The sequence below is a fragment of the Eucyclogobius newberryi genome, unplaced genomic scaffold (genome assembly GCF_026437365.1).
Source record: "Eucyclogobius newberryi isolate DKJ021-1_F unplaced genomic scaffold, fEucNew1.0.hap1 SCAF_5, whole genome shotgun sequence".
NCBI lineage: Eukaryota > Metazoa > Chordata > Actinopteri > Gobiiformes > Gobiidae > Eucyclogobius > Eucyclogobius newberryi.
Genome location: NW_027316167.1, coordinates 9,704,968 through 9,728,929, shown reverse-complemented (window position 1 = coordinate 9,728,929; position 23,962 = coordinate 9,704,968). Strand labels below are relative to the sequence as shown.

The 23,962-nt window shown below is 42.4% G+C and overlaps 1 protein-coding gene across 2 annotated transcripts in view; it reads left to right on the top strand.

The window, feature by feature from the left end:
- mtss1lb (MTSS I-BAR domain containing 2b) overlaps positions 1-23,962 on the top strand; it is an 87,610-nt gene that overhangs the window by 10,210 nt on the left and 53,438 nt on the right. For both annotated transcript variants that reach the window (XM_072464990.1, XM_072464989.1), the window contains exons 2-3: positions 16,344-16,405; positions 16,522-16,595. In XM_072464990.1, the coding sequence (XP_072321091.1) occupies positions 16,344-16,405; positions 16,522-16,595 (136 nt within the window). The remainder of the gene's footprint in view (positions 1-16,343; positions 16,406-16,521; positions 16,596-23,962) is intronic.

Below are 23,962 nucleotides of genomic sequence, written 5' to 3'. Positions count from 1 at the left end.
TACACATGTTGTCACTTATCCACATGTGGTCCGACTCGCACACCTGCACCGGGAAAAGGTCAGTGGAATGTTGGTAAAGAAACGCATGGCACATTACGGAACAGGCTTTTTTTTGCTGTCATGGATGTAATGATGAGAACCCACTAACCTTTTATTGTACACACACAGAATATTCACACGCACTAAATGCTTTTCAGGGCCTTTTAGAAAAATGTGTACACACAATTACATAATACATATCATTCCATGAGTTTAAGACATGATAATAACAGATCATGACAATACTTCTCTGTCAGAGGTGCAAGTCTGTGGAATAAGTTGCATTTAAAATCTATGAAAACATTCAAATCAAAGTTGTGGATGTGCCTGTAGCAGTTTCTAATTCCATGCAGTTTAAAATAATAACAGATTAGAGAACATGGTGAATAGGTGTACGTATGCTAACGCTAAAACCTTCAGCTACATGAGGCACAGACAGAACTGTGGTAAGTGTCTGGTATGTTAACGTAACATATGAACAGTTATTCAGATAACTATAGCATAAAGAACATGCTAACAAGTTTACCAAAGCATCAGTTTTACCCCAAATCACTAAATCCATTGAATTCTTCTTCCTCTGTGTCACTTCTAAACAACTCCACAAACTCCAGAGGAAGAGGAAGTGCAGATTCATCTTCTGCGTCGCTTAGAGCCTAGAGCACCCTCTTGTGGTTGTCAGTGTGAAAATAACGAATAATATCACATATAAGTCACCCTGGAGTATAAATTGCACCCCGGCCAAACTATGTGCGACTTATAATCCGGAAAATACAGGAAACAAATTCATACATTGACCCAGTTTAAGACGAACTGAAGGACATCTTGAGTGTTCTCGCTGACAAAATACATACATATTTTCCCGTGTCATCTGGATTTTCACTCAGCACATAGCGTGTTTCAGTAGTAGTCTGGGTACTGGCCAGATAAAGATGATTCTATAACTAAATTAGTAGCAAATATTTAAATAATTGATTTGGTGCGATAAATTGATTAACTTAATTCAGTCCTTCGTGACACACATCTTACATTAATAGGGAAGTATATTTATGGTTACAGTTAGACATTCGTATGGACAGTTCCAGTGCCAGCGAATATATAAGTTCTCCGTTAATATGGATGAAGGATATGCTAATAAAACACACTTTGCATATTAATTTAGCCATGATATCTTAATTTAGTCTTAACCGAGCCACTGAAGGGGAGTTTGCTTGTGGCAATAACCTCATTTCTCCAAGACTTAATGTTGCTGTTTTGTGTTTTGGCGAGCGTTTTAATGAGCAGCTTGTGTTTGCTTAGCTTTTTCTGCTAGCCACGGAGGAAATTTTACTACTTTGGAATGGAATTTGGTTTACTGGTTATCATATAAAAGATTTCGTAGTCTCTTAAGGATTGTGCAAGTTTTTTTCCCAGCTTCTGTTTGTTGTGATGTCCTCAGAATTACATAGCTTCTTAATAAAATACTCTGGTTGAAAGAATGAATATGATTTTAATGATGCTTGGCTAACACAGAATTTACCGCTATGTCTCTTATTGTCCACACATTTGACCTATGCATCGGTCAGTGTTGCTGGACAGGACACGAATGCCACAAGACGAGATGCGAGATCGGGTCCTGGAGAATGTCATTGTACTGTTGTCTTTTTAAACTATGACTTCTCAGCGCCAAATATATAAACGCACGAAAAATAGATCACAAGGTTATTCTACGACATGTGTGTGGAATGTTTTATCTTGCAGTATGTTGTGGCCCCAGGTTTGATCCCGTTCCTAGAGCAGGTCGAAGCAGTGACCCGTTTGAGACAGCCTTTGCCTGGACCACTTTAGCTGGAGGGTTTTTTCAGCTGTCCATGTTTTAAGTTGATGACTATACGACGTGATAAAGATGAATATATACAAGCAAACGCACTTGGAAAGGACACAGTGAATGAAGTGCATGGCTCAAACTGTGGCCTTGGAATTGGCTTTACCAGCTCGTCGAAGCCACTACATTGTCATTGTTTTTTCATCCCATCCCATACTCATCGACCCCTCCGACCACCACAAGCCATTTGTGCTCACCCCACTGTCATACAAGGTACTCAGGGTTAAGTGGCTTAAGTCTAGACATTCAGCATTGCCAGATATAAAAGAGAGCCATGGTTTCACAGCATAGTCTTCGGGTGATGTCGGCAATGTTGCAAAGCTGGTTTTCCGTCCCCAAAACCAGTAGTGGGAGACAACAGACACTTCAAATGCCCTAAAAATACATATTCAAGCATCATAGGATCTTCCAAATACATTTAATATGCGTAAATGTTGCTTAGTTCTGCTTTGATTGGTAAATATTCTCTATAAGCCTTCAGTCAGCACACCTTTGTCAGGTTAAAAATGTATTAAAAAAAAACATCTTTATAAATTATAAATACAAAAGAAATAATGGTATTTCTTTTGTATTCATAAAGATGATTTTCTGGACTATAAGTCGCACCGGAGTATAAGTCGCACTAGCCAAAAAATGCATAAAAGAGAAGAAAAAAACATACATAAGTGGCACTGGAGTATGAAATGCGGTTGTAAGTGTGAAAATAACAAATAATATCACATAAGTAAGAATAAGTCGCACCCCGGCCAAAACTGTTAAAAAAGGTGCGACTTAGAGTAGAAAATACGGTAATTTTTTGTCGGCTTATCAAAAACATTGTGACTAATTGCCTTCTAATCTAATTGTTAGTTGCAATGCTAGTATTATATTTATTTCTATTTCTTTGCCAATTCACCAAATGCATTTAGTACTTATTGACAATGGGCTCTGTACACACGATCCGTAAATCCCGACACACTAGGCAGTGAATGGCAAACTGCAGCTGATGTCACTGACAACATGTTAAAGACTTCACAAATGAGGTGAATACCTCCCCAGCGGGCCCTTCTGGGTGTGGAAAGGAAGGTGTTTGTGGGTCAATGCTATTGCTAATGCTAGTTTTGTGGCAAAAGAAAGCAAATAAAAAAAAACTAAACTCGAATAATCTACAAATAAAAACATTCAGGTACCTAATATTTTATTGAAGTATTTCTTACTGTTATGTTTTATTAAAAAACTGTTCCACCCGCTGCTTTGCCCTTTTTGTCATGGTCCACACTGATCACATTTTTAAACCTAATGGCCTATAATTGTAAATGTGTTTTTGATCGCTGTGAATTTACTCCATCTAATCTCTAATACCACATTGGATTATTCATGTCTTTACCAGCTAACTGTGCCGGGCGACCGCGCACTGTTAGCAACTCTTATATTACGTTAGCAGGAGCCTTGCGTCTGCAGCCGGTCTCCCTCTTCCCCCTCGTGTGTTTGGATTGGAATTAGCTCTTACTCTTCATCAATTATGCATCCAGCCACTCTCCAAATCTGCATGCGCCCCCTTCGCCATCCTCTCCCATAAACTCTAAAGCGCGGCATCATCTACTCTTTCACATAGCGCTAAATAATAGCGCTTGTTAAAACGACATTCTCGCCAACGACATCGATCGTTCCAAATGGGTTACGACGTCGGCTGAATTCGCGGTGGGGGGAAAAGGAGGCTGCAAAGTCAGGGCTCCTCATGTCCGGGCGCGCGGCTTTGTTCGTCCGCCGCCAACAACACAGACGCAACGCACATCCACGAGACGGAGGGAGATGCGGAAAAGTGGAAGAGAGTTTGACGTTATTGGCATTTGTATTGGGTTTCAAATGACACATAACGGCCTGTAGTCGGTTTTGTGCTGAGATTTTTGAGAATTTACAGATAATTTAATAGGTTTTAATCCGCATTTAAATGACCTTTTTGCAGTATTTAGATAAACAATGATTATACAGTTTAAGCTAGAGAAGTGTTTGATTTTGTTTGGATTTTGGGGGGAAGGCTTTGTTGGACAGAAAGCTGTAGCGGGAAATGGGACAGCGAGGGAAGAAACATTCAGCAAATGGTCAAGGCTGGGAGGCGACGTAATTCCAAGGTGGTAACAACTATATGTGCAATGCCATAATCCGCTATACCACCGACTATTGACACCAATGAAGATGTATTATCATATTTCTATCATCCCAATAAATATAATTACACTGCAAGCTTTTATAAAACTGTTTTTGATTTTGGATGATATCTAATGGAGACATATTAGGCTTTTTTCAGGTACTTTATTTAACTATAACATAAGTAGATTTTACATTCTGCTCATTAAACCGGCTTCATGACATAAACATTCCATTGACCCTGCCTCTTCACGGTGTCATTTTACTGTGACAAGCAGCAGATTTGTCTCACATTATCACATCTGAGTACAAAGCTGTGAGCGGGGATAGGGGGTAGGTGAAATCAGGAATTTTATGAGCACTCAAGCTTCAGTTGACTTTCATTTAACCCAGAAAGTCCCACTGAAATGTACTGTAATGTCTCTTTTGCATAGAGGAGGAGTCTATTGCACATGTTTTTAGTGGGAGGGGAAACTGGTGCACCTGCAAGAAACCTATGCAGACACAGGGAGAATATGCAAACTCCACAAAGACAGGAGAATACACAATCTCAGGACCTTCTTCCCGTACCATGCCGCCCGATTGATGCAGGACAATTTTGAATGACTCAAACATGCATGAATGAATAAGAATACAACTTTGAGCAGACGAGTGCTGAGGAAACACAATTGAAACAAGGTTAAACAGTCATTAAAGTTGATTTTGCAAAGTATGTCCCCTCTAATTTTGTATTTTCTACAAAAACATCAAATGCAAAATTTTGACATCACATAATATCTTACATTTACAATCAACTCTCATTTACTGACTCATTAACAGAACAATACATTCATTTCGATCTCTGTTAAATGCTGTAATGGACTGATCATTGTCATCAAAATCCAACGATCAAACCTTCTAATGTCTGAATAAAAAACACAGTAGAATACTATATACAGTGTCCTATATACAGTAAAGGACCACATTCTCTGTAGCGTGTATCTCCAAGCTTATATCTGTGAGAACAATACATCCGAAGGTCTCATACTCTCTTTGGGACGAGTGAATATAGAGCACAACACAATGTTCTCCACAGGCTCCACTCCATTTCCATACCAACCTTGATAAAAATGCGCATACCCTAGTTATTACCGAACGCTTCACGAGATTCATAGCACGGCTAGAAATGATCTGCCATTGTTCTTGCGCTAACGTTTGTCTTGTCCCATTCAAAATTGGCTGGATGTCCCGACCCAGAAGCGGGCTAATCCTCCCCGATCCTCCTGCCTCCGCTCCGCGCTCCGCCGCTGGATTTCCTCTGTTTTTCTGTCTTGCTGCGGGCCAAACAAAGGGAACAAAAGAGCGGAGAGGAGACAGTAAGCTCCTCATCCCACTGTAGCGAGCGGGTCTGTTGAGTGGGTGAAGTGGGGCTCCCGTACAGTGCTGGGACGGCCGGTGGTGGACGAGGGGGGGGGTGTGTGGGTGATGAGAAGTAGGGCAGAGCTGTGTAAATAGTGGTCAATGTGGTGTCGTGGGGTGGTACACAGAGGGCACTGGGAAGCTTGCCTGGGATTGGTTTCAGGTCAGGAACATGTCATTTGTGGTGCATTTTACTTACTTAATAATGTTTCAGAGACTCTTGGATATCTTTATCAATAAAACGAGGACATATAATTGAAATAATTACTATAATATGCTATAATACACTGCCGGTTGTCACTTGGATTCAACTCAGCAAGTACACTAGGTCCTCTCCTCCTATTGGATAATTATCTGCGTGGGTGATGATCTTTCAAACCCAACCAATGCATTTCTGAAACAACCGTGTGGAAAGACGAATCCCGTGGTCATGGAGGAGAGGTCCGTGTGTTTGGGAAGGGTCAAGTCGTTGGCATCGAGCAGAGAAAACATCTGAGTAGAAGCAGAGACTGATCTACTACAGATCTGAACCCAGTGAGAGTGTTTGAAGCTGGAGAAGGCTTTGTGCAGCGGTCACTCTCTTTGTGCAGCGGTCACTCTCTTTGTGCAGTGGTCACTCTCTTTGTGCAGCGGTCGCTCTCTTTGTGCAGTGGTCACTCTCTTTGTGCAGTGGTCGCTCTCTTTGTGCGACGGTCATTCTCTTTGTGCAGTGGTCGCTCTCTTTGTGCAGTGGTCACTCTCTTTGTGCAGTGGTCGCTCTCTTTGTGAAGCGGTCACTCTCCTTGTGCAGCGGTCACTCTCCTTGTGCAGTGGTCACTCTTTGTGCAGCGGTCGCTCTCTTTGTGCAGCGGTCACTCTCCTTGTGCAGTGGTCACTCTCTTTGTGCAGCGGTCACTCTCCTTGTGCAGTGGTCACTCTCTTTGTGCAGCGGTCACTCTCCTTGTGCAGTGGTCACTCTCACATCATCAACACAAGATCAACTGGTGAAACATAATGACACACTGGATGGAAATAACACTTTTGACATTGCAGAAGCGTTTTGACACTACGCCACAGCGAACGTGAGCTGTGATCAAGGCTAAAGGTCGTCCAATGAAATATTAGCATGTGTGACTTATTTCTGTGGCAGTGTCGTTCAGTGTCGAGGCATTTCCCCGATACCAGAGTTAAAGGTTACGCAATGTGTGAGCCAAAGCATAGGGGGCGATAGAGACGAAAAATAGGAGCCACTGGTCCACATTTGAGACCAACACCATGCATGCTCAAAGTGGTTGCATATTAATTGTTTAACGCCATTACATGTATTTTTGTAAAGCCCGAGATCACAACGGCAGGTCGCCTTGCTAAGCTTTACGAAAATGTTGATTTACTTTGCAGAGAGAGAGGAGATCAAACGATGAAACAGGATGAAACACCCATTAGTCAAGCCTTCTGTCGCTGGTCCCAGACTCTGGAACAAACTGCCCCCCGACATGAGCCCCCCGACATGAGCCCCATGACATGCTCCTGCGACATGAGCCCCCGACATGAGCCCCCGACATGAGCCCTCGACATGAGCCCCATGACATGAGCCCCCCGACATGAGCCCCATGACATGCTCCTGCGACATGAGCCCCCGACATGAGCCCCCGACATGAGCCCTCGACATGAGCCCCATGACATGAGCCCCATGACATGCCCGACATGAGCCCCATGACATGCTCCTGCGACATGAGCCCCCGACATGAGCCCCCGACATGAGCCCTCGACATGAGCCCCATGACATGAGCCCCCCGACATGAGCCCCATGACATGCTCCTGCGACATGAGCCCCCGACATGAGCCCCCGACATGAGCCCTCGACATGAGCCCCATGACATGAGCCCCATGACATGAGCCCCCCGACATGAGCCCCCGACATGAGCCCCCGACATGAGCCCCCGACATGAGCCCCATGACATGAGCCCCCGACATGCGCACCATGACATGCGCCCCCGACATGCGCCCCCGACATGAGCCCCCGACATGAGCCCCATGACATGAGCCCCCGACATGCGCCCCTCGACATGCGCCCCCCGACATGAGCCCCCGACATGAGCCCCCGACATGAGCTCCATGACATGCTCCCTCGACATGAGCCCCATGACATGAGTCCCCGACATGCGCAACATGACATGAGCCCCCGACATGAGCCCCCGACATGAGCTCCATGACATGAGCCCCCGACATGAGCCCCATGACATGAGCCCTCGACATGAGCCCCATGACATGAGCCCCCCGACATGAGCCCCTCGACATGAGCCCCCCGACATGAGCCCCCGACATGAGCCCCCGACATGAGCCCCCGACATGAGCCCCCGACATGAGCCCCCGACATGAGCCCCCGACATGCGCCCCCGACATGAGCCCCCGACATGAGCCCCCGACATGAGCCCCATGACATGAGCCCCCGACATGCGCCCCTCGACATGCGCCCCCCGACATGAGCCCCCGACATGAGCCCCCGACATGAGCTCCATGACATGCTCCCTCGACATGAGCCCCATGACATGAGCCCCCGACATGCGCAACATGACATGAGCCCCCGACATGAGCCCCCGACATGAGCCCCCGACATGAGCCCCCGACATGAGCCCCCGACATGAGCCCCCGACATGAGCCCCCGACATGAGCCCCCGACATGAGCTCCATGACATGAGCCCTCGACATGAGCTCCGACATGAGCCCCCGACATGAGCCCCATGACATAAGCCCCCGACATGCGCAACATGACATGAGCCCCCGACATGAGCTCCCGACATGAGCCCCCGACATGAGCCCCATGACATGAGCCCCCGACATGAGCCCCGACATGAGCCCCCGACATGAGCCCCCGACATGAGCCTCATGACATGCGCCCCCGACATGAGCCCCCCGACATGAGCCTCATGACATGAGCCCTCGACATGAGCCCCGACATGAGCCCCCGACATGAGCCCCCGACATGAGCCCCCCGACATGAGCCCCCCGACATGAGCCTCATGACATGAGCCCCCGACATGAGCCCCGACATGAGCCCCCGACATGCGCACCATCACAGACTTTAACCTTTTTAAATCCAGGCTTCAAACATATTTATTCAGACTGGCTTTTAACACTCTGTAATGTAAAGACACTTTATTTTGTACAGTTTGTTTTTTACTTAGTTTTTGTGTTTTGTATTGACTCGATTTTTTATTGTGAAGCACTTTGGTCACATTGAGTGCGGAAATAAAGAAATAAAGGTTGAGCGAGTGATTGATTGATAAAAGGCAGAGAAGGAAAGTAGATTAGCCAGAATTCACAGGAAATAAGCAAATGGGTAACTGTCCCAGAGCATCCCCGATCCCCAGATCATTGGACCCTCCTTCTCGGCAAGGAAAATCTACAAAGAACCCACGAGGAAGAATAGAAACCTGGAGGAGAACCACAGTGAAGGAGTGATGATACTCCAACATACGCACAGGCTGAAGATGTGATTGAGACGGACTCACTTCCAGATAGAGATAATATATAATAGTTTCATTTGTAATAGACATTTTGTAAATCACTGGGTTGAAATCTCTTGCCTGGAAGACCAAGATTGCAGCCTTTTTCTCTTCTTTACAACAGCAAACTGGGCATCGGTTTTATCTCCCATGTGTCAATCACAATCAGAGACATTACAGTAATCGTATTGTGATGAATGAAAAATGTTCAACTAAGAACCTGGCCCTTGTAACTTGTTTGTGGTGGAATTCACAGTGCCATTTCTGTCTAACATCATGACAAGTTTGCGCAAAAAGTTAGTACTATCGACAATTTTAACCATTTTACCTTATATTCCCAACATTGACTCAAAATCGATTGTCTTTATACCTCCTAAATTACATTATTTTACCAATTGAGATTTTTTCATGTAAGTAATTTATTCAGACAGGCCTTTTAATTACATTTGCTGTATATTGTATGTGTATTGCTCACTGTAATTGTTGTGTTTTCACTATTTTTTACTGTGTTTCAACCGTTTTTGTGACATTTATAGGGCCGCAATTTGAAAAGCGGACACTTTACAGTCAAAAAGGTTATGGCGTTGATTGATTTTTCTTGCATCTATTCGAGCCTTGTCAATATGTAAATTGGCCTTATGTTGCTTTTACATTTTGACCCGTTTTCTCTCTCAAACGTTCCCCACTCCGGCTCGGCACTTCTCTGTTTAACGCCAGTGATTTATTGCGGCTTTAATGTAGTGCCACACAGCTCCACTTTTCACCGAGGCAGGCCGGCTTTGTCCTGAGAGCAGGGGAGGAAAGGATGGAGGAAGGAAGCGAGGGAGAGCGAGAGAGCGAGAGAAGGAAAGGAATCAAAGGTGAAGGACGGCGATGTAACGAGGGTTGAACGCTTTCGTATTGAGATCTCATATATTGTGCAGAAAAGGAGTAGTAAAGCAGCACTTGGCATTCATACTCAAACTATATTCAATAAGAAGTATACATATTATGTATACTTCTTATTGAATATAGTTTGAGTGTGGAGGAGGGAAAACCTGGAAAAAACATGAAAACGGTTCAAAACAGAGCTACACTTTTAGAGCAAAAAGAGCTTCATTAGTAGCTTTCGATATATATATATATTTGAATAAATAACTTTATTCCGAACAAACTCAAGTAACAGCCTCAAAGCAAATGAAAGTTACTTCTATCTTGAAAGAAACTAGCTTTGAAACCTTTCACACGCATCAAAGAAGGTGAGTGATACAATTCATCAAAGAAGTCTGTTATTTATTGAAATACAATTTATTATTTAGACTTCACATTATTTCAAAAGGTTTGCACACTTCTAATATAATCCTAGACTTAATGGAGCTTTTTTACTGTATAAAATGAGTCAGTAGATTTTCTTAGGCTTCTTAAATACAAATAAATATAACAAATACATAATGAAAGCTAACGAATATGGACAATTGAGGGATTATCTCAACAAATGAATATAAAATACATCTATATATAAAAATAACCATTTTTTTGAACAGAAGAAGATCCAGCCCCTATCATAAAGAGTTGAGTGACATGTTTGATTTAGTTTATGGTGAATTTGGTAATTAGGTAGTTTAGATGAGAGACCGACGCCCTCTAAAGGCAACAGTTGGAAGTGACTCGTGCTGAAAAAGCAAATAGCAGCACAGTTATTCAGCAAACATGTCACTAACAGACAGATGCTTCTTTCTGACCGCAGTTTAGCCATTGAGGACCTTCAGTTTTCACTTGGAGCAGATAAGAAGCATGTTTGAAGGGCAAATAGCAGAATATGCAACACGATGCAACCGGATTGGTACTTCTTTCAATGGCAATTACAAAAATATTAGAACAAGGGGTGGACGACAGTGTCAAAAATGAACTCTGCAGTATATTTTGAGAACAATTTTACAACAATATTTTAACAACGCTTCAAGAATGTCCTGAAATATACCTGCAAATGTGTTGGATTCAGGTTCCAATATCACACAAAACACGAATGGCGGTGGCAGATGTTCAAAACCTTTTCAAATTGTTTTATTACTGGTGGTTCTTTGGATCACAGTGGACCATAAAGGGCAGAAATATCACTTTATACCTTTTGTTAAATTACTTTCGAGGCCATTTCTAACCGTTTTATTTGTAGACAACGCACTTAATATACTTGATTTAGCAAAACAACAGTTGCAATATTGTCAATTCTTCTACACATCTCCCACTTTTTATTAGAACTTCAGGAGTTCTTCTGGATTCCAATTACATTTAAGTTGACCTTGAGCATTTGATCAATTCAGAAAATTACCCAAGCAAAAAAAAAACGTTTCTTAAAAATCCATGAATGAAACGTAATACAACCCCAGGGACGTTTACCACGAGAACACAGCTCTATCATAAGTCGATGGCAGTCAGTTGTGTGACTGCCATCTCTTGCGTAAATCATTCTTCCACCTCTTCGGGGCGTGTTGTTCCGTTCCTCGACGTCGAATGCGTGATATGTTTGCGGCGCTCGTGGCTGCGGTGTGTACACGGGAGTAATCGTGCGTGCCGATGCGCCTCGCTCTGACACAGGAAGTGGTGATGTAATGGTACGCAGCTTATTCTCACACATTCCCTCTCTCTTCACACTGCGTTCACCCCTCGGCCACTGGCTTTTCAAGTCCGTAATCGCAGGCCCGTTCTGGTCACTGTGGCGGAGATAAACGCACATTAAAAAGTCAGTCAGGCTCACAGTCGTTTATGGAAAAAAGGCTATGCAAGTTTGTCTTAAATAGCTTGTTGTTATGTACCGTATTTTCCGCACTATGAGGCGCACTGTCTATTTTCGATCATTTTTCATATATAAGGCGCATTAAAACGTGTACCACACAAAATCGCGTCAAGGTCAGTAAGCGCAACCAGAGGTCATCCATATATAAGGTGCACTGTTGTTTTTTTGAGAAAATTCAAGATTTTTAAGTGCGCCTTATAGTGTGGAAAATACGGTAATATTCAGATTTCACAGTATGCTAATTGTACTAAACATATGGTGTTATCACAAGATCGCACTAGAAGGGGCACTGGATCATAAGGAGCACTGTCAATGAATGGTCTATTTTCGATAATTTTTCATATATAAAACGTGTACCACACAAAATCGCTTCGAGGTCAGTAAGCGCAACCAAAAAGTCATCCATATATAAGGCGTACTATCTTTTTTTTTGAATATTAAAGGCTTTTAAGTGCGCCTTAAAGTGCGGAAAATACGGTAATATTCAAATTTGACAGTGTGCTAATTGTACTAAACGTGTGGTGTTATCACAAGATTCTGTTGGAACAAAGCCCAGCCTTAAGTGCAGAAATTATTGTACATTTTTTGCAAACTTTTTAAGACTAGAACGTTTAAAAAAAAAAGTGTTTTGGAAGAGACGGGCACAGCCAAAGTCCGAGTCGCAACGTGTAACATTTACATCAGAATCAGAAAAGGGTTTGTTTCCATTGTCAGTGAACAAAAGTCATGGACTGGGAACTTGCGTTGGCGTTAAGGTGCGACATAGATGAATGAAGAGTAATAATGGCAAAATGTATCAAATAAGGCATGCATAAATAAATATAAAAATACTGATAAAATAAAAAAATGCAACATACATAAATGAAAAATATGGTAATAATAGCAAAATATATCAAATAGGGCACGCATAAAATAAAATAATAATAAAATAAAAATAATAATAATAATAATCATTTAGTTTTAACTGTATCTCGTCAAACCATATTATTTCTTATTGACAGCTGCTTTTTAATTAGAAATAAGGGTCATGGTCACTTTCAATGACGCAAGTAAAGAAAACGTACAGTATTTCAGGCCCTGGTATAATGTTACGGTTCACGTTTGACTGACCTTTCATTGTGCCATCTCGTAACATTTCAGACGCCCCACTTACATGACACATAGACTGTGTCGGCCTCGTGTATTATTTGAGTTTCAACATATTCACTCTATATTCACCTCTGTACTTTACAGTTTGTACAGTTCAATTCATGATCGCTGTATTTACCAAACTAACTGGACCAAAGTCTAAAGCGTGTATTCAAATATGTAGCTGTGCTGTATGTAAGTATTTCTAGACCGAGGTTGATTTACTACATATACATATAAATCCATACAGTTTAAATATTGTCCCATATGCGCATATTAGTAATGAATTGTACATTTTGACCAATCCTGTGTTTTAATTAAACTTCATTACCATCAAAACTTCTATAAAACAACTGTATGTACCTAAACTGCCCCAAGCATCTGTTTCGTACGATGCAAAATCAACTTTTTAAACATGTTATAACTGTTTTGCTTCAGCATTTCCGCTCTCAAAGTTGCATTTAGAATGATTAATGCATGTTTTTGTCGTCTTCATTCTCTGACAATCCCCCTGGCACTCGCCCACTGCTCTGAACTCACTTTGTACTCCGATGTTCTTTTCTTGATCTGTAATACATATATAGAATTCAGCTGCATCCTTTGGCCAAATGAACAAAAAATCCATGATCATGACAGACCTTACATAATATACTCGAGTCTATATTTGATTTCACGCGGTCCTTAATGAACTGCATTAAATGGATATGGGAATGTTGCCCCAAAGCCTGTGCAAAACACATTCATAAAACACATTTCGCTGAGACTTCTATATAATATTGCGATTTAAAAGCAATTACGTGAACCGCTGCCTCGCGCCCCATCAGCCAACCATCTGCCGCGCCCGCCTCCGCCGCCACTCGTGCACTGTAACGTTCTCAACCTCGGCCTCAGAAGACCCCGCAGGATCAGGATTCACCAAAACAGGCTAATCAAGTCCTAAGTCTGTGTGTGTGTGTGTGTGTGTGTGTGTGGAGGAGGGCGTCGCCGCTTATCTCCCATCCGCACTGCCGCAGCATCACAGGACACTTCAAACGGGGGGAGGGGGGGCGGGCACAGAGGGGGCAGGGGGAGGGGGCACGGGTGGGTCGGTGCCAGGGGGAAATCGGACTGTGATACGAGGGCGTGTTACCCAGGCATGATGAAAGAGGAACAGTCTGTTAGTGTCTGTGCCAGCGGGACGAGCACGGGCTTTCCCCAAATTATAATGATCATCTTTCCACCAGCATCTTCTGTTGTATTTACATATATGTTCACATAATGAGAGACTGTATTAAGGAATAACACTCACTATTGACCATATAAATATATATATATATATATATTTTAAAAGTGGTATGACATATTGATTTATAGTTTTGTCTTTTGATTACTGTATTTGGTTGAAATCAAATTGATAAATTACACAAAAACATAAATTGCATTTCCAAGTCCATGTTTAGTCCTGACTCTGGCACCAGCAGGAGGCCGGTCCATGTTTAGTCCTGACTCTGGCACCAGCAGGAGGCACTAACATGTCTGAGATGTACTTTGGTGCTAAGCCATGGAGAGACTTGTACACAAGCAGAGCTGCTTTAAAGTCTATTAATTTAAAGTCTATTCTATTCTTCATATATATATTCATATATATATATATATATATATATATATATATTCTTTTTACCCAGTTTGTTCTTTACTTTGAGCAATAAACACCAAAACACATGCACACATCCGTCCCCTCACCCCTCTTATACAAGCCATTTAACAGTGCGAGGGGTTAACCTGGATCAAGTGTAATGGGGTGCACGGGGTGTGGGTGCGCGGGGTGTGGGTGCGCGGGGTGTGGGTGCACGGGGTGTGGTTGCGCGGGGTGTGGGTGCACGGGGTGCGGGACAGGGGGACACATCCACCGGAGACACACCCCCATAACGATGGCTGCTGTGGATCCTTTGATGCCGCTGGAGCTGCCAGAAGCCCCTCCTCACACGTCGGTGTTTGTGTGGGGGAGATAGATGAGCACTTGGGGAGCAGAGACGTAGATCATATTTTGGGGGAGACGGCGCCGCTGAATGTGAAGTGGGGGGTGTGCAGGGGAATAAAAGGAGCAGAGGGTGATGGTTGAGGGTGCGCTGGTGCAGGGGGAGGGGCCGTGTTTTAGGGGAATATGGAATTTGATTTATGTCGAGCTTAGAGTGATACGGAAATGTATTATTGATGTATGGATGTCTAGAGGCAGAACAAAGCGCGCACAAAGAAGATTTGGCAAAAAATGTAGTTTAATTTTTTGGTATTTATCAAGAACTATCAATATATATGTCTATCTTTTTTTTTTCTCTTCCTGCTGCAAATTGGATGGTGAATGTCTAGTCTTGAAATACAACACAATGACCTTAAAAATGCTGTTTTTTACGTTGAATAAAATTGTTTAGTGTAATTCTGTTCATAAGCAATAAGGAATACCCATTTGGAACCGCATTCCTGTTAAGTTTATGCAATTCAAAAATAAACAATCATTCAAAATTAACCTAAAGAGTCACGTGTTAGATATTTAAGACTTGCTGTACACTATTATGGACTGAAATCTAACATAATTTGCAGAAAAACTGTTAAATTGTTGCTGTAATGAATTATAATGAAGTGGAATGATCAAAAACTATGTTACTGTAATGTAACCTGTTTTTAATTGTAATGGACCCGGGAAGACTGCTTTCAGCCAATGGATCCATTTAAACAAATAAACAAATAAATAGTCTTAAAGCACCAAACCTAAAGTGAAAGTAACAGCTCACTTAAACAGCTTCACAAGTTTATATTTTAAGCTAATATTTGTTACTATGAACTTATTATTTGCAGTTTATTAAAAAAAGGATTTAAAGAACACGTATTAATTGACTTTTTTTAAGCTTTTAATCATGTTTTAACATTGTTTCATCATCAAAAACACATTGGATTTGTATTTAGCTTTTCTAATCTTGCTGAGTGGGTCCTCTCCCCTCTGAGCCTCAAAAAACACTCCAAATTTGCCATCTTTTTGAAGTGCAGAGGTTGTTTTTGCGCTTTTTTTGAGTATTTAAATCGTATTCAGACTCATTTTGTGCTGAAACATGTACTCGAGAGCATGTTTAAAGGCCAATGAAAATACAGATAAATCATCAAATGTCCAAATGTTATGTACTCTATTTTCCACACTATAAGTCGCACCAGCCAAAAAATGCATAATAGAGAAGAAAAAAACATAATTAAGTTGTACCGAAGTATGAAATACGTTTGCAAGTGTGAAAATAACAAATAATTTCACATATAAGTTGCTCCGGAGTATAAGTATAAGTATAAATATAAGTATAAGTTTCACCCCGGCCAAAACTATGAAAAAAGTTGCAACTTATAGTCCGGAAAATACTGTATTTTGTTGTCAATACTGTCAAATTTCCCCCGTCTTCACCCACGTCCCCAGAAACTAACACTTTCCTCTCCCTCTTACACGTGGCAACAGAAAATAATCCATAATATCACACAAAATCATTAATCAAACCTCTTTGTGCTGTGTTTCTAGTGCTCCTATCCTGTATGGGAGGACTTCAGCGCCAAGGCCACCAAGCTACACTCACAGCTCCGGTAAGTGTCTCCTCCACTCAACACGTTGCGTAATCGTATATATTCTCTGTACTCGCTATGTGTAAAAAGTACAACTACCACACGACCGCTTACATGTGTCTGTTCCGTGTGTCCAGAACCACTGTCCTCGCCGCCGTGGCCTTCCTGGACGCCTTTCAGAGAGTGGCGGACATGGCGACCAACACTCGAGGTAGGACGCCGTGGTTACGCTGTGAGAGACGTCCCCGACCGAGTGCTTACGTGGCGACCGCCGCGTTGCGAGATACGATCGGGCGGGCGGGGAAATGGCCTGATCAAAGCGGTGTTTACAGAGACGAGCGGAAGTGTGTCAGAGATGTACTGAGGGGTCGTATTTGAAGTAGCGGGGTGTGGAAGTAGGAAAGTACTCATTAGGGTTGCACGCAGTAGGAAGTCGTGTTTGTGGAGCGGCGCACGGGAGGATTGAGCGTCTTTGTTGTCGATTTGCGGATTCAAAAGTTATTTCGAGGAATGTTGTTGTTGTTGCTGTGGAGAGCGTTTAGTGCGTTTCGATGGATTCTCGTTGAATTTAGAAACAAAGCAATAAGTATAAGAATTGTGAGTTCTGATGTGAGGTTTAAAGGCACAGTACGTAACTTTCTTTCCGTTTTGGATGATTTTATTGCACTAAAAAATGGTGTCCTTAAAGTGAAAGGAGTTGTTTCGCTGCAAAATGTACCGTATTTTCCCGAGTATAAGTCGCTAAAAAATGCATAATAGAGAAGAAAAAAACATATATAAGTTGCACTGGAGTATGAAATGCAGTTGCAAGTGTGAAAATAACAAATAATATCACATATAAGTTGCTGCGGAGTATAAGTATATAAGTATAAATATAAGTATAAGTCGCACCCCGGTCAAAACTAGGAAAAAAGGTGCAACTTATAGTCCGGATAATACCGTACTCTTCCTGCTTGTTTCCATGGAAATGTAGTTCGTTTGGCTGTAATATTCCACAATATGGCATGAAAATGTCTGTATGGAGAATGTTTTGAAGTTTGGTTTGAACTTTCGATCTTTGTGGAGTTATGCAGTCGACTTTCTACCTCAAGACAGTTACACACTGTGCCTTTAAATGTCTTGTGTATGTTTTATTTTGTTCATAATGTGGATTCTTTTTGCCTTCTGAACACTAGAGAATATTTACCCTGATTTTTGGCAGGATTTGCCCCTCCCTGTGCTGGAGGAGGCGTGGCCTGAGTAATGTCTGTGGGATCAGTGTGATTCTGCTCTGTCACCATCATTCAGACTGTATTGCAACTGTCGCTTTGGATCATCTTTACAACAGCCGATCTTAACATCCAGTTACTGCCAGGCAACTGTTGCCTAGTGACAACTTTTAAACTGTGGAAAAAGTACGGATGACTCCATCACGGAGTTTGTGCAAACTTTTGTCTATATCCTCAGAATTGACGCAGGAACAGGATGAACAGGTTCACCTCCTGCTCACACGGCTCCTGTGGCCTTATATCACACATTTCATTATGGCTGTGAAGAACACATGGGAAAAGAAGCCGATTCCACTCGTCTTTTCATTAGACTGACCGTTCGATCACGTGACACGTCCCGTTGTCCCTAGTTACTGAAACCGGCAAGTGTGTGTTGTCTCTGTCCTTCATGCTTTGTGTTGTTGAAAATCCAGATTTTAAACTGGATAAACTGGTAGAATCAGTTTTTCACAGGGAAAAACATGGAACATTAGGTCCCAGTGAAGTCATGTTACATATTTAATATCTATCAGCAGTGGAATGACTCTAAATCATGCTCTGCACTTATACTTAACATATAGTCCTTTGTTATCTATATTGGGCTTTTTGAAATCCCTTGTCGTCTTTACAGTAATCTACAAAGTATTTCACTTGCAACTTTATGTCAATATTTTGTTTTCATACAAAGGTTTATTTCAGAACTGCTTAATTCAAACACGCTTTTCTGTTATTTAAGTGTAAACTGGCTCAACTGCCATTGCACTTCAAACACTCAGATCCAATTTTTTACTAATTTGTGGCTATTTTCTCCATCTTAACCCCATTTAAAGTCCAACTGCTCCACTTTCCTGTGAATGTGGGTTGAGCGCCGCGGAGGTCAGACCCGCTCACACCGCAGCGTATTAATACTACTGCAGCTTATCTCGACCCAAGGAGCGCGGCGTGGACCCGTTCTCCTGTAGCTCCTCGTGCACAGCTGTAGTCAGTGAACATGTGATGGGGCTGTGTGGGCTCCCCAGGTGGGCTCCAGAATAAGGACAGGAAAAGACCCCCGCTGCTTTTAGGGCCCAGACAGGAAATCAGGCAGCTCTGTCAGCCCATTACGTATTCCGCCGCACACGCACTCCCACATAATATAGTGCCCTCCGTATCTGCATCAAAGACATGAGGCAGCGAGAATATTTCAAGATGACATGTTATGGTTTATTATGTGACATTTTTGAACCTGAGGGCTTCCAGGCCGAGGCAGACGTTAAACAAAGCTGAGCTTTTGCCAAACAATCAAAGTTTATACTCCAGTGACGCACCAAAGTACTTCATGATCCGGAAGAACAAACCCTGAACCGGTAAAAATAAATCATCCAGATGTGTCTTGGAGCAAATGATGATATTCAGTAAACTCTGCTCACGTCTGAAGTATCTGATGGTCTCAGAGAAGCCACGAGCCTCTGTTTTTAGACTTTGTAAAGCAAATACACCAAAGCCACTTTCTCCACCTGTTCTACCATCGCACCGAGAGACCAGAGCGTCTGCCGTCGAATGTACCAGCGTCCAACCAGAGCGTCCGGCACGAATTTGATGCCGCGGTCTGAATTAGGAGTGGGTGATATGTAAAAAGTTAATATGTTGATATATTTTTGCCTTGTATTGATAGCAATAAGGAACAATTAGGAATGTGCTAAAATGTGCCTGTAAATGTCTTGGTTCATGTTCAAATCAAGCATAAAATGGAATGAACCATCAAATGAACCACAAAAAGGCATAAATATCACTTTCGTCTCATGTTTGGATATTACACCATCTTTTTAAAAGGTAATTTTTAATAGTAACAAACTCAATATCCTAATTTTTCCCCCCTTCTAATTATATGTTTCCCACCTCTTGTATACACTTAGGAATAGTCTGGAATAAATCTATTTGTCAATATTCACAAAATATACTATGCTTTTTTGATTCTGCGGTTAGTTCCATCCGCCCATAATCCCAGGCGGACAACTACAGAGTATAATATAGTGATCAGAACATCTCTAAAACTACAGTACAAATCCTCGGGTGGCGCCCGTGGGAGTGGGAGACTGGGTTGGCACATTATGCTGCACCAGGCGAGCGCCGTGCCTAGTGAATCATGACTCATCCCGATCGGAGTCTATTTGTCACATTTGCCTCTTCACAATCGCTGCTCTTCTCTGCGTGCAGCGCCGTGTTCTCTAATAGATTTGTTAAATGGATGGAAGTAGGCGCTGGCTTGGCATAACGAGGCTCAGTGTCTCCGTGCCGTGTGCCGTCTGAATGTGAGGCTTTTAAGAGCTAAAGTACTGAAGACGCCCCGGCTCGGCTTTTGTACCAGAACTTTCAATAACTGAACTGTTTCGTCACCAGCCGACACTGCTCCGTTTTATATGTTTGTGTAAAGAAATGGGCATTCTTATAGTTAATGTATGTCTTTTTCATTTGGTTGAAAAGTATTTGTGCAACATGACACATGCTTGGAAATGATTAGACTGTACGCACATGTGTAATTGTGGGGCTTTTGAGACTACTGTGGTTTAAAGGTGTCGGCCGAATGAGTGGAACAATGTTAGTTATACCTAATTAAAGCAGTTCTTCATTCATTTATTTCATTTTCTACCGCTTGCTCCCGTTAGGGGCTCGCGGGTACAACCAAATAAGATGCAATCCGTTAAAATTAAGGTTTATTACAATTAGAAATGTTTAAAAAGAAACAGAAAAAGTCAGTTAAAACTATTGGTAAAAGTGGGCAAGGCGAGGCAAGTTTATTTGTAGATCACATTTCATACACAAGGCAATTCAAAGTGCTTCACAACAGGAAAAATGCATTAAAATCACAAAGAAATTACAGACCACATACATAGCATTCCAGACACTCTTTCCCATATTTATTTGACATTGCAGCACGACAGGCGTCTCCGGGATGGACACATCACTTTTAGATTGATTCTTTCCCATATCAGCACGCTATCTGCAAACTGCACACGTCAACAATAAGCATAGACATCTTAGAGGTGACAGGGAGGCGGGGCACGTGGGGCGGTGGTCCATGTCAGCGTACAAAGAGACACCGGGCACGATCAGCTGGATGTTTGGGGTACTTCTTACACCCTGCCGCTGCGTTTTCGATATGCTGTTTTTTAGCACCCCCGGGTCTCCCTGCCCTGCCGTTGCCGCGGTGCTCCTCCCGCGAGTGGGATCGGGCCGCTCTCTGTGGATCTTTGGCGCTCTCGTCTCCCTCGCGTCCCGCCTCCACCTCGCTCAGCCCAGTACATCAGGCCAGTACAGGCATAATTTCGGCAGCGATCTGGGTCGTCCCGTCCTGGTTCCTGTGCTTCCACCTCCTTTGCGGCTCACTCCAGCCTTCCTCGATCTCCTGCGTCCCGCTCTCCTCGTTCAGCCGCTCCATCGTTTTCAGCGTCTTGTCCATGTATTGATTTCCGAACAGGGCGCGCTAGAGTGTGGGGTCTGGGTTGCCATGTCAACAGGCTGGGGAGTCGAAAACACCACCACAAACATGCGAAAGTCACGAGCAAAATCACAGCAAACATCAAGCCTTCTCCATATGTCGGATTACGCATGACTAAATATGGCAATTCTTTTCCGATTGACTGTCCACTTATTACTGATGACAAGTTATAACGGGAACATGAAGCTTTGAGGGAACTTTAGCTCTTCGGTGTAAAACAGGTCGAGGCGGCAATATACAGACATTTTGATAATATAACGACACATTTTTCAAAGATATGCAAACTTTGAATATTGAGTACATTGTTTACAGTTAAAAATGCAATGAAAAGTTATGCTGTGAACTGTTCTCTGCACTTTTGTGATTCATTTTACAGACATTTCTCATTTGTCTGATAATCAAACCTCAACTGATGTGTTTAAAGACAATGTTTTAACACAGTTCTATTGGCTTGTCATAGTATTGTCTGTCATTCGTTATCAGGGGACTCAAATATCACCCACCACGAGGAAGTCGTGTCTAGAAGGGGTTAATAACAGAAAATAGAAACATTTGAGTCGTCAAACATTCCCAGGGGTCCCCAGGGGCCTTCTAAGATATTAGGTCTTAGAAAGTACATTGTGTGAATTTGAAGGGCATATTCATTTATTATTTAAGAAGTCAGTTAGTCCACGATTTAAAACATATTTGTGTTTGAATCAGTAATATGCCTTATTTGTCACTGTATTTCAACCTTTATTTGGTAAACAACTTATTTAAAAACTCAAATAGAAATAATAACTTGACAAGTGGACAAAGTAAACAGTATTTTCATATGGGAGTCTGTGAAGTATAACAATTACGTATATCAAAAAACGATTAGGGTTTTTAGGTCAACTAGTCACAATTGTTGCAGCTTTACTGTGAATAATCCTATTTTTTCCGTAAGAGACTGTAGTTTCTCAGGAAGGAGAATGACGATTGGGTCGCCAACACATCCACGGTCAAAATAGGGAACGCTGGGACAAAACGGTCATGAAACGAATCAACTGCCAACCGGAAGTCATTTTCAATCTGAAGATCGTTTGACTATACAAACCTATAAAAGGAATACAACATAACATAATACAACATAATTTACCTGTGCTACAAATACATACGACACACTTTATTGTCTCTGTTTAAAAATGTCTCCTCTACATTCGACCTCGTCAAGTTCGTGTCAATCGCATCGTGCTTTTGAGCTTCTTTCCAGATCAGATCATTTGTAAGGGCGACGTCATGAAGTCACAATCCTCACCCGGACGAGGATAACGTGCAAACTCCACACAGAAAGGTTACACTTAGCCCAGGAATCAAATTCTATCCACGGCAAGTTTGCTAGCCACTCACTTAGATAATAGGGAAGAGAAGAACGCCATTGCGCCAAAGGATGGGAAACCAAATCAATATGACATTTCAGCTTATCCCTTATTGTTAACTCAGATAAGACAAACCTTCCTCAAGATGTTCCCTTTAATCCTGCACGATTCACACACCGTTCTTCGACCAAATTACACCCCGATCGGCTGGACAGCGCGCGAAATGGCAGCAAAACGTGAGAACGGCGCTACCCGAGGGGGATTCGGCGCACGCGCACGAAGCGACTCTTCTAATGAGTCGGTGAAAGTCGTGCCGTCGGAGGCAGGAGAATCGGGCCCGTCGCGAATTCCCCCGGAGCGGAGTCAACCGGAGTGCGCTTCACTTCAGATGCACGTCTCAGCACAAACAGTCATCCCCCCCCCCCCCGGGGTTCTCACCGTCTGACAGAACAGGGCAGAGAAAATGGAGGCGCTTGAAATGGCACGTGACGCCGATGTGATTCAGACGGTGTTCTGGTTGGACTCGAAGAACGGCCGTGACAGCTTACAACTGCTCCTCTGCACTCTGGTGGAGAAGTGCGATGTCCAAACTAATGGGAAAAGACCCCGGGGCATTTGAGTGATTGAGATGTTTGCGACGGAGACCGGGCGTTCCAATTCTATTTTGTTTCCGTAAAAAGAATCGGCGTGGACGACGGGGGGAAACTGCCGCGAGGGACGAATGGGGAAGAAATAATGAATTTGTTTAAGCTACAGTTGTTGTTGCTGTGGAGGGATTTTCAAACCTGTTTTACATGTAAACTACGTCTGGGAATCTCCTGGACAATTCAAGATGACGCACGATAAACAACCGGAAATATCTGTCATTTAATAATCATTAATAATCTTTTCTTCCATGAAATAATGCTATGGAAATCCAGTTTTGCTTCTTATTGCCTGTTCCTTCAGATATATTGATTCAACAGTCTATAATATTCAGTTCATTGCCAAAATAAATTAAGAAATAAATGATTCTCTTTCGTATGTATGTATTTGAGTTTGTACAAACGTTTTATGAATTTTGAATCGATGATGTGCTGCTACTATCAAAAGTTACATTATTACCATTAAAAAAAGGTAGGATCAAATTATATTATATTGCCAATATGCTTTTTAATTAATGATGGATGGATGAAATAATATAAATATATTCATTCTGACTTGGCTATCGAAAAATATAACTTCTCATGCGCAAATATTGTTTAAATTTGAGCTCATTTTTGAATCTTTATATTCACATTGTTTTTTTTAAGATCTGTTCGAACTGATTTGGTGCTAAAATAATAAAAGCCTCCAACCGCTTAATAATCCATTATACATCCATTATACAATACAGTAGAAAACTCATTAGTCTCAATATACAATCAATATTTACCATAGTATTTTGGTATTGGATCAGAACAATGACGTGCCTTTTATCACGGTGCATTATCCGTGTGAGGAAAGAGACTATACTGGGCATTTTACGCTTCCA